Consider the following 17,934-nt stretch of genomic DNA (forward strand, 5'->3'; position numbering starts at 1 on the left):
TTAAGCCTTGTGGACTTCAACTCCCAGAATTCCCCAGCCAGCTATACTATGCTTAAAGTCTTAAAGGTGCCAAGTTTAGGGACTCCTGATCTATAATAAAGTCTATTAGCGGTTAGCAGCGTCTGCAGCGGAACTAAAAAAAAAACCACCGCTTTTCACTTGAAAGTTAATGAACGCTGCGACTTCTACATTCCTATCTCTACGTTCTTGTACAGAAAAGTAATAATGACGTGCTAATAGCATGTCCTGCACCAATAAAAAAAACCCACATTCATCCTTGCTCAGGCTTCGCGGGAATTTCACGATTTCCGGTCTCTTTTTCCACTGACAAAACCCTTTTACTCTACACAGGACTACCGTCACGAGGGTGAACGATACCGCTCCCAACCAATAGGAATTCAAGGCGGACTTGGTGGTGTGGTTTTTTTTTCAAAACAAAAAAACGTTTAAGCAGCAGAGCAAAAGAAGGCGTGGCCTCGGTTGCTAAGAAGCGGCTTGGGGCTATCGCGTGTTGCTAGTCGCGGTTTTTCCCTCTCTCTCTCCTGCTTTGAGAGCGCTCCAACGGTGAGGTGGCGATCGCGATCGAGAAGGCGGAGCTGGCTGGACCATGGTGAGTGGAGGTGGGCTGTGCGCTCTAGGCAAGGAGATGTCCGGCGAGGAAGACACTCCAGTGATGTCAGAGCATTAAAAAGTCTTTTAGGGGAGGGAGGCAACGACCCCTACGAAGCATCCCCAGAAATGAAGGAAGGTTGGCACTTCAGCTAATAGCAACTCCTGCACCAATAAAAAAAAGAATATTTGTAGCCCAGGGTTGAAATGAGGCGTCCTGGTTGCTCTCTGAGCTTCCTTGTTTCCTTGCAAAGTTTTCATTATCCTAATAAATATTTAAATAAGAAAGGTAACATCATCAGTGCTAGTTTGTTCTGTGTAACTCAATGACATGTTGAGAGTAGAATAGAATAGAATATTATTTATTGGCCAAGTGTGCTTGGACACACAAGGAATTTTTGTTTTGTTTCATATACTCTCAGTGTACATAAAGAAAAATAGAATACATTCATCAAGAATCATAATATACCACACTTAGTGATAGTCATAGGTTACTAATGAGCAATCAAAATTTAAAGATACAAACAACATGGTTATAGTCATAAGTGGAAAGAGATAGGTACTAGGAAAGAGGTACTAGGAAGGAAGAGAAAAATAATAGTAATACAGTTTTAGTAGATAATTTGAGAGAGTTGTGGGGCTTATTTGTTTAGCAGAGTGATGGCATTCGGTAAAAAAAATGCCATTGTGTCTAGTTGTTCTGGTGTGCAGTGCCCTATAGCGTCGTTTTGAGGGTAGAAGTTGAAACAATTGAGGGGTCTGTAGATATTTTCCCAGCCCCCTTTTTGACTCGTGCAGTACGCAGGTCCTTGGTGGAAGGCAGGTTAATTAAGGTTTTGTTAATAGTACAGTGACCATGTTTTCTTGGGGAAAAAATAAAGCGCATATCTAAAATGAGGCGAATCCAAACTTTGTTTTACAAAGGAAAATTCAAAAGCAAAATAAATCTAAAGAACAACTTTCTGAAATACTGCAATGAATGGTCTTTTGTAAATGAACAATTATTTATGTAATGAGATTGCAGTTATAATCCATCTTTCTTCAAAGAAGCCGTATGTAGCATCTATAGTTTTACATATTTTATTTTTACTGTAACCTTGAGAGGTAGGCTATGCTTAGAAAATAGTAGGCTACAACCATTCAGTGTTATTTATAGTTAAACGATGTTTCAAGTTAACTCATTCTGCTCTTAATTTGATATCATTTCCATCCTTTTCACTATATCAACTCTTGCCACCATAGCCAGTAATCAAGGAAAACCAGAGTTTTTTAGATAAATGTGTGAAAAAAACTTGAGATGACTAGTTATAGTTACTAAACTGCTGCAGATTATCTTCATGGTGTCCTAATAAGCAGAGATTTTATTTAGATTTAGGAAAATGATACCCTACTAGCTTAGAGAAATATAAAGTCCCCTCCATGCAGGAAGGGGAAAGCAAGATGGGGGGAAAAGCAGTAAAGAATTAAGAATTCAGGCTGGCATTGGCTGGAGTTTATGCTTTGGTTTACATAGCAAGTTAAGCCATTATGTGGTTTGTATAGTTTGGGTATAATGCGATGGACAAACCCAGTTTTGGAGTGATTTATCTCAGGGAGTAAATTCAGATTGTATGGCCTGTTCCTGTACTTTGTAGATTTGCTAGACATTGTAGTATTTTTATATGCATACACAGAAGCAAAGGCCTATAGAGCATATCTCAGAAATTGCAGTTGTGAAGCAGAAATTATAGATGTAAAACCATACCACTGTAAAACCAGTGATTTATTTCTGAATACAGTAAGCAGATTTTGAATCCAGCTAATTAATAGCAATAGCAATAGCAGTAGACTTATATACCGCTTCATAGGCCTTTCAGGCCTCTCTAAGCGGTTTACAGAGAGTCAGCATATTGCCCCCAACAATCTGGGTCCTCATTTCACCTACCTCGGAAGGATGGAAGGCTGAGTCAACCTTAAGCCGGTGAGATTAGAACCGCTGAACTGCAGATAAGATTCTGTTTGACTGCAATTTTATGCATAACAATAGCAGTTAGACTTATATACCGCTTCATAGGGCTTGCAGCCCTCTCTAAGCGGTTTACAGAGTCAGCATATTGCCACCACAGTCTGGGTCCTCATTTCACCTACCTCGGAAGGATGGAAGGCTGAGTCAACCTTAAGCCGGTGAGATTAGAACCGCTGAACTGCAGATAACAGTCAGCTGAAGTGGCCTGCAGTACTGCACCCTATATTAATACATTTATAACAATTATGTTGAATACAGTGGGATTTAAATTTGCTATGCATAAATAGGACAACATACATTTTCCCCACTGCTCCCACTAATTAATGATCTTTTACTTAATTTCTCTCAGTTGCTTTGTATATAGTTACTTAAGCTTCCAAAGTTCCAAAATGGCAGAGATTTGAAGACCAGCTGGCCGGTGGGAGGTGTGGACACATCTTGGCTGGGGCGACAGCTGGCGTGCCCGCAGAAAGGGCTCTGCGTGCCACCTGTGGCACGCATGCCATAGGTTCGTCATCAAGGGATTAGGAGATGAATGTATATTCCTAGCTTTTAACAGACAATTTTTGAGTTCTTATGTTTGAACTGAATATACGTGCATAGCTTTGTGCATTGTTTCCAATTCCCGTACTACCAGTGATCATAAGAGGTTCCATGTTTTCTCCTGTGTAGTGATTTTTCTGCCCAGGTTATATGCATTTTTTTAAAAAAAACATTGTTTTATTTTTAAACAAACAAGTATAGACAAAAACATAAAAACATCTTCCAATTCCATACAGTGTGTCGATTGGTTACAAAACTTTTTTGTACATTCTCACCATAGTCTTCACTTACACTTTATATAGAATCTTGTATCAATCTGTTATATATGTATACAATTATTATAATTATTATACATTTATTTGACTATAATTGTCATTACTTCATTTTATGTAAGATATTCTACATTTTAGGTAAATTTATATTATGACATTTTATTACATCATCCTAAATCCATCCAGTAATAATACATCTTTATAAAATTCTTTGTCTAACCATTGATAAGATAAGTCCCATGTTTTATAAAATTGTTTATCTTTGGTTATCAAACTTTTATGCATCTTCTCCATAGTCTTCACTTACAAATTATATAAAATCTCATATTATCAATATATATGTATACAGTATTATCATTATTAATCATTTATTTGACTATAACTATTATTACTTCATTTTATACAAAATATTCTAACTTTAAATAAATTCAAATTAATTTTTATTATAACATTTCATTACATCATCCTGTATCCATCCAATAGTAGTGCAATCTTTTATTTGTTGCCATTTGTGGTATTTGTATTCTAATTGCTTTTTTAGTAAATCTTGTATGGATATCTCTTAGCAACTTATATTTTACTGCATATCTTGTGAAGGCTCAAAACCCGTCATCCATTACTTCCATCATCTTCCCTTTAGTTATCACCAATGCTTCTGCAAGAATTTCTATCATTACTTCTGCCAAATTTTCTCCCTTTTCTTCTTCTATCTTTTGGAATCTGAAGTAAAATTCTAGTCTATCATTCTCCCATTCCAATATTCCACTCTCATCTTTTTCAACAGCACTCATTCTGCTGTCAATATCTCCGATTTTCTTATCTCTTTGTTCATCTTTTTCTGTTCATCTTTTTCTGAGATCTGTCCTCATATTTCATCATCGTTTGGTGAGTAGTCTACATTTTCTCTTCTATTTTTTCTGTTCTTTGTCCAATAATCTCCAATCTCTTTTCAATGCTCTCTGTTCTTATTTGTATTTTTTGAATTCCTTGCATTATCATTTGCAATGTCACTTTCTTTTCCCTGTTGCAATATTGTCTGTATTGATCTTTTCCTTCCAATAGTGTACACTGCCATTGTAAAATCCAAGGCTCTTTGCCAAACAAAGCTAACTGTTCTCTTTCCCAGTTCAGTGCAATCTTTCTTTTTCTACTCCAAGCTTTTCACTCTGATAGTACCCAGAGAAGCACCTGTATAAACATCCATGCTCTTCCCACTATCATTTTCAATAAACAAACTCAAAATTCTTGAAGTGTACCACCATCTCTTACTTTGCACAAAATTATCAAATGCTCAAACTTAGAGAAGTAAAACAATATTTCCAAGACTCTAAGCCTCTAGGTGGCAGTGTTACTTCTTTTCATCTATTTTCACTTCCCTCTTTATATTTTTATATTCCAGGAAAGAAAGAAGGAAAATTTAACAAGAAAATATTATAGGGCGTTGTAAAGAGAAAAAGAATACAAATCTTTTTTAAAAAAGAGAAAAATAAAATCAGTCCAGTTTAAAAAATAAGCATTTATAGAAATTCCGGCAGTAAAAGGATTAAAGAAAAATAACACACTAGGTTTGACTCAGGCTTAATGTTGCCGATTGACCTCTTCTGTCTTTAATTTTAACTTTACTTTTAATCTTTGAGGTGTTCTCACAACTACCGGTAATAGTAAAAATTTATCTCACCAATTCGGCACACTTTCTCTCCTGCTTGTCTTCTGTTTCTGGAGCTCTCCCAACTTTCAGCGGCTTCAATGGCTGCTTCTTTGTCACCGGAAAAAAGAGCTTCTCCTGGATCTACCAGGGACTTTGCGATGTCCCCGGGATCAGCAGGATGTGCCTTCTCTATCACTGTCTTTACGGACGGTTTAGGTCCAAAAGGACCATCCAGCGGTAGAGATATCGACGGCGATCCTGGAACTCCAAGATCGCACGTCGTATCTTCGTGAAGTCAGCTCCGCCTCCTCCGATTATATGCATTATGGTTGCCTATATATGTGTGTGTTTCTGAGCTGTGGTCAGCATATTCTTATGTATTTGCTTCATGTATTTCTATTTGACTTACTGAGAAGGGAAGATATGTATTTTCTCTGTATAAGTTAGTCCCATGACAGTTGCTTTCAGTTAAGAAAACTGGTTTCCAAGAGTCGCATTCTTTAAATTGATTTAAAGGGATATGCTTAGGTTACAGCATCCTAAAAACGGGTGTCAAACTTGATTGCATCATATAACATATTGTGACGTTTCACATTTTTTTGCCTTTGTGGAGCCCGGGCTGGTCATGGCCTGAACATGACACATCCAGTCTGCGGGCTGCCAGTTTGACAGGCCTGCTTTTAGGTCTTCAACTTTCAGTAACTGCAGGTCCTCTTCGTTTTTTCTGATCTTTTTTTTAACTGTGTCTTGATGCAAAGGAGAAGTTGCCTTTCAACCTTGTCTGTACCACGTTCCATTGCCCTGGAGGTCTATGTGGAGCAACTATTTAGTTATCTAGGCTTTAACTGCCTACACTTCTTTGCAAGATTAATGGAATGGTTGCGCCATGGGATTGAGAAGGGCCATCCCTTGAAGCAGGAGAAATTGGACTTCTGGAAATTTTCAGTTGGCATCTGTGGGAGTGGATATGTAGGTCTTCTGGATTGGAAGTGCTGTGTATTAGAGAAATGTCCCTAGGTGGCAAGGTTGCTCCTTCTGTGGAAAAATCAGGGAGTAGTGACCAAACAATAACCAGTGCTTTTCTCTAGCTAGCAATCTTATAACTCCATGCTTTGCCAGTTTAATCAAACTCTCCTTTTGGTGTCCTTTTGCTCAAATGTCTCCTCAAGGCCTTGTGCTTAAATGGCTCTGTGCGTCCCCAAATTTGCTTGTGCCACTTGAGCATGCCTCCCTCTCTGTTCTTTATGTGGCAGGCTCCTGAGCTAGCTGCCTACAGATCACTACTAGACAGTGCTCATTTTCTGCCTGGATGGGCAAAGATAATGGCAGTCCTGTCAGAATGCAGTGTGCAGTCCATCAGTTTTATTCACACAGATTCATTATATTAGTGGGTCACAGCCCTTCAGCATTTGAAATTACCTGTTATAAAGTATTGCTAGCTGACTACCTTAAAGCTAGTCTCTTATTTCATTTTGGGTTTTGTGAGCTTTGTTTAAACTCAAATCAGACATAAAATAAATAATGATATGAAAGTGGTAATGAAAATTCTTCCAATTTTCTTTTCTTTCTTTTTTTTTTTGAAAGGCATTTTTAAGTACAGTTTTTTAATTGTAAACTTCTTTACATCTCTAGTTAAATTTCCATGATGTAAGCAGCCTTGGCAGTGGTCCATATTTCCCCAAGAACAGCTATATTTAACCACGAAGGAATAATTTATAAAAAGAAGACTAAGTATAATCAGTAAAAAGGTATCATCAGTGAAAAAAACAGTTGATAATGTTGTTATTCTCTGCAGTTAAAAATACGTAGATTGGATTCTCCTTCAGCATTTTCAGAGCAAGTTTGTAGAAAAACATAGAAATAAATAACCCAGTAGGTCTGAAAATATATGAGCAAGAGATTAACATATCTAAAAATTGTGGGCTCAAATTTTAGGCTGAATTGCTCTTCACGGCATACCAGTTAGCCCACTGAATGAAGTGGGATTTGTTGCCAAATAAAGGTGTAAACAGACGGTAAATACAATAATCACATTCTCTAATTGCATTAGGATTAAATATAAAATCAGTTCTTTTTGGAACACTAGGTGGAGCTTTTTACATGCCAAATATAATTCTCTACTGGTTCCTGTACTCTTTTTAAAGTGCATAAATTGCCAGCATTTAATTAGGATTTCTTTTGACAAGAATATTAACTTGAATCATTTGTAAATACCTCTTCCTCTAGAGATTTTGAAACTGTTGTAAAAAAATAATTACGTTGAAACATAGAGCAGCCGACATGAAAATGTAATGTAATTTCAGTGACTTAACAGATTTTCCCTAAGTGTGCTATAATATTGTTGTAAGGTAGCATCATGTATAATAATACAATTGTTATTATTATTGAACTTTCAACCGTATTTAATCAGTATTTTAAGTCAAGCTGGATGCATTACTCTCTGTAAGCCTTGGCCCAAACTATATGAAGACATTATTTTACTTTTGCTTACTTTTTATATTAATATCTATAAGTTTATGTATTTTTATTATAGTGTTGTCTGTCCAAAAGGCCATATTGAATTTTTACTTGCTTTGATAACATATATTTTGCCCATGCAGGTAGTCCTCAATTTATGATACAATTGAGCCCAAAATTTCTATTGCTCAGCAAGAAAGTTAATTAAATTTTGCCCCATTTATAACCTTTCTTGCCACAGTTGTTAAATTAATTCCTGCAGTTGTTAAGATAGTCACATGGGTTTTAGGTGAATCTGGATTTCCCATTGCCTTTGCTTGTAGAAGTTCGCAAAAGGTGATAACTTGAGCCTAAGACTCCACAACCCTCATAAATTGCCAAGCACCTGAATTTTGATCACATGACCCTGGGGATGCTACAACGGTAATTCTGAAAAATTATAACACACTTTTTTCAGTGCTGTTGTAATTTCGGTCACTAAATGAACTGTTGTAATTCAAGGTCTACCTGTAGACCTCGATTTACAACCATTTTAGGTTTAGTCTCAGACATCTGCAGTTAAAAGAATTAGATAAGCTAAAGATGAGCAAGACTGCTGTGACTCACAAACCTGCAGCCCATCGTAGGCTAGAATTGAAAAACAGAATGTGTGATGACTGTGGACATCCATATATACAGCATCATTCCTCTTGGTGCTGCCAGGCTTCCTGTAGAACCCGATTTTAACTTTATGTATTTTTAGTGCTTTTTTTATAATTCATACTTTCTTCTAAGAATTCTTCTTTGCCTTACAGTAGGTTTTTAGTGCAATTCTTAGGAGAAATAAAATGGGAGGGCTGCAGCCCAGGGCTTTGTTTGGAAATAAACTCCTCTTCCAGAAAAAAAAGGAAAGATAAACTATGATGGAAGAGACATGGCAAAAAAACAAGGTAGGAACCAGAGGAGATGGCAGAAAATAATCTCATTGATTTGCTTTCTAGAAAATATTTTTTTAAAGTCCATGTTTGCAATGTAGCCATTTTGTTAAATCATTTTCAAGAGAGACCATTATACACTCATAAAATTTTAGTTGTGTCCTTTGACCTCAAAAGATTGCCAAACCCTGCAATTCAAGATTGTTTGCTATGGTTTCACTTGTATCTCTGCCACTGAATTTTAAACAGAACAAATTGAAGAATTGGATCTTCTGTTTACACTAATTTAGAAGTGGGTTGCTCCCAGTTTGGACTGGTTCGGGAGAACCGGTAGTGGTAATTGGGTATGGGTTGCCGAACCGGTAGTGATGGCTGGCTGGCCATGCCCCCAAACCAGCTTGTTTGGATGCTCACCTTCGCCATGTGCATCCACACAGCTTCCTCCTGCCTACACACAGGTAAGCAGCACTCGTGCTAGCCTAGCTCCCCCTTCCCATCGGCCAACGTATCCAAAAGCCACCACCATTGCAGCCTGGCAAGCTTCAAATGCGAGAGGGCGCAGTGGAAGAAGAGGGTGGTGGGAGGAGAGGGCATTGGCAGGAGAGGGCAGTGGCAGCAGGAGAAGAGGGCAGTGGTGATGGGAGGAGAGGTCATCAGCAGGAGAGAGAGCAGTGAGTTCAGCTGCAACCCAGACAATCGAGGAACTGTGGGGAGCCTCCCGCATGTTGTACCCCCTCCCAGCTGCGCAGCCGGCTGGGAAAGCAGCGAGTGAGCGGGCAAGCGGGACTGACCTGGCCTCCAATGCTCCATTTGGCAGGGTAGCAGTGCCGAGTGGTAAGGGAAACGAGCCCCAGGCCAGCATCCCTGCCTCCTTTCTCTGAGAGCCGGCTTGGTGGATGGCCAGCTTCCCCTGCTGCTGCACCCTTCCTTGCCTTCCACGCGGAGCTTCTGCCGGTGGGGTGCCTCCCATTTTGCCTTTCCCTTGCCACCATGTCTCGGAGGAACCAGGCAGGGATGCTGGCCTGGGGCTCACTTCCCTTACCACTTGCCACCGTCTGCCGTGTTTCTGCCCAGCCACCAGGCTAAGCAGGCGGGGTCCAGGCTGCAGCCAGCGGGGAGGGAATGGGTAAGGGAAGCGTCTCTGCCTCCTTCCTCTGAGAGCAGGCTTGGGGATGGCCAGTCTCCCCCACCGCTGTGCCCTTCCTTGCCTTCCATGCGGAGCCTCTGCTGGCAGGACGCCTTCCATTTCGCCTTGAGCGGTAAGGGAAGTGAGCCCTGGGCTAGCATCTCTGCCTCCTTCCTCTGAAAGCCACGGCGGCGGGGAAAGCAAGGGGAAATGTGAGGCGCCCCACGGGCAGAGGCTCCGCGTGGAAAGCGAGGAAGGGCGCAGTGGTGGGGGAGGCTGTCCATTCCCCAAGCTGGTTCTCGGAGAAAGAAGGCGGAGATGCTGGCCCGGGGCTCACTTCCCTTACTGCCCCGTCTCTCCCGGTTGCAGCCCGGGCCCCACCTGCTTAGCTGGGTGGCTGGCTGGGAAAGTAGTGAGGGGGTGAGCAGTGGCAAGTGGTAAGGGACATAAAGCCTGCATTCCAACCAGAGATACTGGCCTGGCTCAGCTGAGACCGATGCCAAGCTTCACACACAAGGGTTGGCGGGGTGGGAATGGAATCCAGGAGGAGGGGACGTCAAAAAAGGGGATGGGCCAACAGCGCCCAGCATCGGCTTTAAAAGGTTCATGGCAGCATGAAAAGGGAGATGGCCCTGCCGAACCTCGCATGCCCACCCCGGGTGTCAGGCTCGGAGAAAGCCCTCACTTGTCAGCTAATCTCCCCCCATCTCTCTATGTTCATGTGTGTGTGTGTCTCTGTGTGTGTGTGTATCTCTGTCTCTTTCTTTCAAAAGCCGCGGCTGAGCCAGGCCAGCAAGCTCGCCTTTGGGTGCTTGCCAGCCGTGGCGGAGGCTTCCTTTCAGGATGCCCTCTTCTTGTCTCCCGACTCCCTGGCTGGCTGTGGCAGGGCCAGGAGGTTGCGCAAGTGCAGGGTAAGCCCCCTCAATGGATCGTTCGGCACTGTGGGAGAAGCAGCTGTGGCGGCAGGGAAAGCGAGGCAAAGCAGAAATTTTCACTGGTTCTGTGGGTGTGGCTAGGTGGGGGAGGCATATGACTGAGTGGGCATGTGTGAGAGTCACACCCCTACTACCTAGCCACGCCCACAGAACTGGTAGAATTTTTTTTTGAAACCCACCCCTGCAATAATTCCCTGTTTAGGCAGCCACCTTACACTTGCAATTGTAAAGATGTGCTTTAGTGTTCTATAATCCTGTGGTCACAATAGTTAAAGTGTTCATAGGTAGCACTATACAACGCACATTATATATCAATGTGCTATTGAAAAGAAATAGACATTGCTTCATCCTTTGGCCATCTGAATTGGATTGCGATTCAGTTTAAGCTTTAGTAGAAAGGTAGTAGCACTTGTGCAATGGGATTATTTGCATCACTAATTTGATTAGTCAATCTGAATTAAAAAGATGCTAATCTTTACAAGTATATTCAATGTAAACCCCATTTAGTTCCTTGGACTTTGCTCCCGTCAAGGAGTATACCACTAGAACCCTAACTACATTATTGTAAGTGCACATTGTACTTGGTTCCAGAACCAGTTTATGAATTCCAGTTGAAATCCTCTCTATTCTTACCTGCCCTCCCATTTTTCTTTTTCTATTTTTGTTACACAATTCTTTACTAAAGATATTAGATAAGTTAGAAAAACCAACACACCTCTGTTCCAATATTAACCTGATATGTGTCTTTGTGATAATAGTTTTACGGGCATGCCATCAAACATTGTGGTAACTGAAATCTGGCATTCAGCTGAATTGCCCAAGAGTTAATATTTTACGCAATCCAAGGTAAAAAGAAGCATTTAATTTTAATGACAGACTGATCAGGAGCCTGTTTGGTTAAACTGTAGTACACAATGAATGCTGGCTCAGAATGTTCCCAGTAGTGAATAAGAAGGGGATTGGCTGAACTCTTTTTCCTTCTTTGTAGGAAGGCAATAAATTTTTAATAGGCCATGATATTCTCAGAATGTTCAAGGTAAGTGCAATATGTGTGCTCTTTGGAACCGCCTTTCAAAGTCTTTGGCACTAACACGCGCTGGTATCAGCTGGCTGAAGGTCACTTTTCACCCTTATTGCAGTTCCAGGAGAACCCAACTGTAGTACTTTTCTTATGTTTAGAAAAGTATTAGACGTAGAAAATGATTGTGGCATAGTTGGCTGAGTGTCAATTGGGAACTCGGACACCGAGTTCAAGGCTCATTTGTGCATTTTATATCTGCTACATTGACTTCATTCAGATCTTAACTGTTTCTAACCAGACCTTGCAGGCCCTTTTTTGTTCATAATGGCTTTTAATTAATTACACTGGGCTTGATTTTTATCTATCATTAGTTTTTTCTTCTTCTCATTTTTGTACTGTTTGTTTTTCCCAGCTTGATTTTTCTTTAACCGTTTCTGAAAATATGGGAACTATGCACAATACATTACTTGGAATGGAAGGGGATGGGATATAAATAGTAAAATCAATGCTGTAGTCCTCAACTTATGATGATAAGTGGAACCAAAATTTCCACTGCTAATTAAGGTTGTTGATAAATGAGTCTCATGCCTGATTTTACAATCTTTTTTTGCCATAGTTGATGGTTTATTTATTTAAATTAATTTGCTGCCCAATTCATTTCGAAACAAATCTGGGCAGCTCACAGCATAGAAACATTAAAATCAACAGAGATAAATATTCCTAGCACAATAAAATGAAAGTAATTATCAAATAAAATCATAGTTAAAAAATGGGGAAGGAGGGACCTGGATGGGAGGGAGATGGATTGGTTTTTAATTAACCATCTGTTGTGTGATACTTTCCTGTTGGGACCCCAAGCCATCTGGTAGAGAGGTAGGTATTAAGGCTATTAGGGTAAATCAAAAGGATGGGAGCCGATCTCACTTCGGGGGGGGTGGGGTGTGAGATACAGCTACTCCTTGACTTACAACAGTTCATTTAGTGACTGTTCAAAGTTACAATGGCACAAAAAAAGGTGACCTATGACCATTTTTCACAATTATGATTGTTTGCTGCATCCCCATGGTCATGCGAAGAAAATTCAGATGCTTGGCAAGTGATTTATGATGGTTGCAGTGTCCCAGGGTCATAGGACCAACTTTTACATTCTTCTGACAAGCAGAGACAATGGGGAAGCCAGATTCACTTAACAGCCAGGTTACTAACTTAAGAACTGCAATGATTCACTTAACAATGGTGGCAAGAAAAGTCATAAAATGGGGCAAATGTCACTTAACAAATGTCTCACATAGCAACATAAATGTTGGGCTCCTTTCTGGTCGTAAGTCAAGGGCTAGCCCTATGCCAAAAGGCTGCCACAGCAGACAGAGCTCTTCTTCTGGATCGTGCAACTGAAATTCCTTGACTGACAGGATCTGCAGTATGACTCTCTGATGGCACAGGTGGGGGTAGGTTAGCATCATCAGGTTGAGATGGTTCCTCAATTAACCTGGATCCTTGCCTTGCAGGGGTTTAAAGATAATAACCAACACCTTGAATTGCACCTGGAAGCAAACCAGGTATAGCTGGTGGAGCACTGTAACATGGGCCACTCTGGCAGCCTAAGAATTGCCTGTACTGCCACACTTTATACCAGCTGTAGCTTCTGAATGCTCTTCAAGGGTAGTCCCATGTAGAGTGCATGCAGTAGTCCAAATGTGAGATTACTAGGGCAGTGATGGGGAACCTTTTTCTTATGGCATGCCAAAATTGTGTTTGTGCTATTCCATGCGCTTGCCCATTCAATCCTCCCCACACACCTGTGCATGCGCGCACAATACCTCCCCAAGCTCCAAAGCTTTCCTAAAGCCTGGGGAGAGGGAAAACGGCCTCCCCCCCACCAAGGCCCTCCGGAAGCCGGAAACTGTTTGTTCCTGAACTTCTGGTTGGGCTGTTTTTTGCCCTCCCCAGCCTCTGGAGGCTTTCCTGAAGCCTGGAAAGGGTAAAAACGGCCTCTCCCGGCCCTCCAGAATGGGGGGAAATCAGCTGGCTGGCGCGCACATGCGCACCAGAGCTGATAACTGGCATGCCACCAAATATGGTTCCACGTGCCACCTGTGGCATGCGTGCTATAGGTTCGCCATCACGGGACTCGGGTTTGAATGATTGAGCACAGGGTTGTTAAGTGAATAACTAAGTTGTTAAATGAATCATGTGGTTATTAAGCAAATCCGATTTCCCCCATTGACTTTGTTTGCCAGAAGCTGTCTGGAAAGATTGCAAATGGTGATCACGTGACAATGGAACATTGCAACCATAGGAAATACATACTAAATCCCAAGTGCCCAAATTTTGACTGTCATAAGTTCAAGGACTGGTTGTAATTCAATTTTTTCAGTTCCTTTGTAAATTTGACTGGTCACTCAATGAATGGTTTAAGCTAAGGACCACTTGTAATTAATTAAACTGAGCGTAGCGCAGAGCCTTTAACCTAACAGTTTCCAGTTTGTTTTTAATTGGAGTTCAGGAATATGTATTCAATTTATAAAGCCATGTGGCATAGTTGCCTTGATCTGGGAATTTTTAAAAAAATATTCCGATTGTAAATTCCTTTGAATGCAATTTTATTGTGAAAAAATGGATATAAATGAAGTAATATATTGTTAAGTACATTAAGCCCTTACAAATGAATGATTTGATTTCAAGGAATTCATGATTTCAAATTGAATCAAGTTCCTTCAGATTGCTTCAAACTCAATTTTATTTGATAGACTTCCTGGTTTTGCAAAGTCTTGAACATTTTTCTTTGCTGTAGTGCGCTTGCTATTCAGCTATGAAGCATATATTACAAATTATTTTTCATAGAATTTTCTCTTTTATACAATTGTGATAACATACCATGTTTTTTAAATTGTTCCTCAATTTAAAAAAAACTCTTTGTCCCACTCTCTCCCTCCCTCTTTTTTGCCCTCGAACGACAAATTCAAATTAAATAATTGAAAATATTTTTTCTTATTGGAATGTGGTTGATTGATTCATCATGTATTACATCCTTTTAATTGTGAATTGAAATATACCAAAAGACTAAGGGTTAAAATATTATTGTTTGATTTGATTGATTTGATTTGATTATATTTACATGTTGCCCTTTTCCCCCGAAGGGGACTCAGGGCAGCTCACAATTCAAATCAGGGAAGGGGGGTACAAACAAAAAATAAAAGACGAAACATAACAATACATAATTTAAAAACACACAACAGTCATACCATTCGAGATGGGGGCAACAGCTCTTTAGCCCCAGGCCTGTCGGAACAGCCAGGTTTTAACGGCTTTGCGGAAGGCCTGGAGGGTGGTGAGGGTTTGAATCTCCACGGGGAGTTCGTTCCAGAGGGTCGGAGCAGCCACAGAGAAGGCTCTCCTCCGGGTAGTCGCCAGTCGGCACTGGCTGGCGGATGGAATTCGGAGGAGGCCTAATCTGTGGGATCCAATCGGTCTAGTGGAGGTGATTGGCAGCAGGCGGTCTCTCAAGTACCCAGGTCCAATACCATGAAGGGCTTTATAAGTGACAACTAGCGCCTTGAAGCGTATCCGGAGATCAATAGGCAGCCAGTGCAGCTCGCGGAGGATAGGTGTTACGTGGGTGAACAGAGGTGCACCCACGATCGCTCGCGCGGCTGCATTCTGGACAAGCTGAAGTCTCCGAATGCTCTTCAAGGGCTGCCCCATGTAGAGCACGTTGCAGTAGTCCAGTCTAGAGGTCACAAGGGCACGAGTGACTGTTGTGAGGGCCTCCCGGTTTAGGTAGGGACGCAACTGGTGCACCAGGCGAACCTGGGCAAATGCCCCCCTGTCTTTCTAAATGTAAGAAAAACTCAACACAAGGCAATATAATGCATTATAAGAAATTCTGCTTAGCTCCTCTCCCTCTCCAATTCTGCATATTATGAACTTTAGATCTCCTAAAGATATTTATGTATTCCAAGAAAGTTACTCTTTAATAACCAGAATTAATTAAGATTAAGCACTGTCAACGTAAACATTGTTTACATAATATTTCTTCTATAAATGGTTTTTTTATTAGTGTATTAAATATTATGTTCTAGAACTTTATAACTAACTCATTGTGTACATCTTAATTGTATTTAAAGATATAATTTAGGGGTCCACTTTTAAACATAACTGAGTGATTTCCATTTAAAAACATGGGACTGTTGTTATATATAGAATTTCATGTCTGCTATTCAAACATCATAGTATTTTTTTAAAAAAATTCTAATTAGTTTTATTTTTACAAATTCTCATTTTGCACATAATTTTATGATAGTGTCTAAATAATTGACTGAATGGCAAGGGATGAGCGATTTTGAGGAGTCTGAGAAGGAAAAGGTAAAAGTTAATTGTGTTTATGTGTATATTTTACAACCACTTAATTTAAAGATATTTATCTTATTGTTCACAGTTCAAAGGTATTATACGTAAATGGCCTTTCTGTAAAACAACCTGAGAGTATCAAAGCAGAGGAAACAGATAAAGTATCAACAATATAACACGAGCTTTTTAAAAAGGGCATAGCAGCAGGAAATAACATCAGCCAACATTTTAAAAAGCTATTTTGAAACAGTAGGAAAATTAAACTTGACTGATGTTCCTTGATAGAACTCTAGACGTTTTGTGCAGTAACTGAAAAAAGACCTTGTCATCTCATTTAGTGAACCTGTAGTTAACTTTGCAGGTTAAAAATTGAACAGGAAATGTGACAAGGAGTAGTCCATAATGTATAGTAGGTTCTGTACATTTAATTCTTTTTAGGCTTGTGCAACTTAAACAGTATTTGTCTACCAGCAATAAAAAATTCCTAGCATTTATCAAAGGAAGATAACGATCGTATATCACCATAATCATTTAATATAAGAGCCCGCATGCAACTAAATGATAGAGGATGCTGGTTAAATGATGGTTTGTAAGGAGAATTAATAGATGAATGTAATTCTGTTCATAAGCTTTCATGTCAATTAGAACTATACTTTTAAATGAGCTTATTTTATTCTCTCCACAATCTGTTTTTCTTTACTAACTCAGTTATACCAAATGGAAGTTTCTAATCTTTATTGACCAGAGGGCACATTTGTAATATTGTCAATGTGGGCTCTTCGGCAAAATAATTATTTGAATTAGCTTCTCCATTTATGAATTGGCAGCCAGTTAGGGTCACACAACCAGTTACAAATTCTGGACCAGAATTTTACTTATGCTTTCGTTGCTAGCTTTGCCCTTCTCTACACGGCCACTTGGCATAGCGGTTTTTTTTTTTTTTTTCTGGAAAGGTATTCAGGCTTTTAAAGAAATCAGTGATCTGCTGCCGCTGGTTATTTTTATTCGAAAATCTTGTAAGGATGTTGAAGTTTGAGACCTTGCCTTGCAGCAAGCCAACTTATTTTTTTTTAATGTAAATTATCTGATGAGAGAAAGAGCCTAGCATCATTATGGAAGGTATCTACCTTGAGACGCCTGAGGAAAAATGACAATAAATAATAACAGCGGCAATAATATCAACAGTAACCATAATAGCTGTGATAATAACAACAATTTCAATTTATACCTTAAAAGTATTCAAGTGTGCCTTGGTCTTTGTCATAAGCTGCTTTGCTCTTCTCAAAGAATATGGTAGTGCTGAGAAGGCAGTGTTCTGTTCCCCCTCATGGATTTTTGTATTTTATTTTTCCAACAATTTGAAAAGATGCTTCTGTGTACCATTTTAGCATCATATTTTTTTAGCTTATTTGAAATTAATTCTATCATGTCATCATCACTTAGAACAAGTTGATTGCAATCTTACTTTTGAATCCTCACTTTTTAAATCAGCTTCACTGCCATCTGCAAAATATAGGAACCACATCCTTAGTTCCATCTTCTCTAGGCTTTTGAAAGAGGTTTTCCTTTCCTAGTTTTATTTATTAATTATTTTTTATGCTGTCCATCTCCCCTACAAGTCACAGTGGGAAATATCTAATATTCTTTCTTAACATGGGGAGAGGAAGGCATGTTTCTGAGTTGTGTTATTTTCCCGCAGATTTTTCATTACCGAGCTAGATAATGTCAGTGCACAGCAGAGTGATATTGTTTACATACAGTAACTTACTCTGCCATTCTTGGTTGGAATAGTTCATCTTTGAAGTTTCTTGTTTAGAGCTTTGTTTGGTGTATTTGCTGTTTATCTTAGTACTGGCAGAATATGCTTGGGCCAGGGGTCCCCAAGCCCCAGTCTGTGCACCAACATTGGGCCTCAGCATGCCAGAAACCGTGCCACGCAAACAAGCGACATCCACAGGATGCAGGCAACACACAAAACTATACCCCCTCCGGTCTACGGAAACCCCTCTCCACAGAATCGGTCTCTGATGTCCAAAAAGTTGGGAGCTGCTGCT

The 17,934-nt window shown here is 40.1% G+C and overlaps 1 protein-coding gene across 2 annotated transcripts in view; it reads left to right on the forward strand.

Moving 5' to 3' along the window:
* The first annotated feature begins 280 nt into the window (after positions 1-280).
* Positions 281-17,934, forward strand: part of NME7 (NME/NM23 family member 7) — a 69,382-nt gene continuing 51,728 nt past the window's right edge. The window contains exon 1 of one of the 2 annotated variants that reach the window (XM_032219190.1): positions 281-610. In XM_032219190.1, coding sequence (XP_032075081.1) covers positions 608-610 — 3 coding nt within the window. In that variant the 5' untranslated portion in view covers positions 281-607. Of the gene's footprint in view, positions 611-11,411; positions 11,546-17,934 lie in introns of those variants that run through there. The other variant, XM_032219189.1, reaches the window with a different exon arrangement.

This window comes from Thamnophis elegans, chromosome 6, assembly GCF_009769535.1.
Source record: "Thamnophis elegans isolate rThaEle1 chromosome 6, rThaEle1.pri, whole genome shotgun sequence".
Classification (NCBI taxonomy): domain Eukaryota; kingdom Metazoa; phylum Chordata; class Lepidosauria; order Squamata; family Colubridae; genus Thamnophis; species Thamnophis elegans.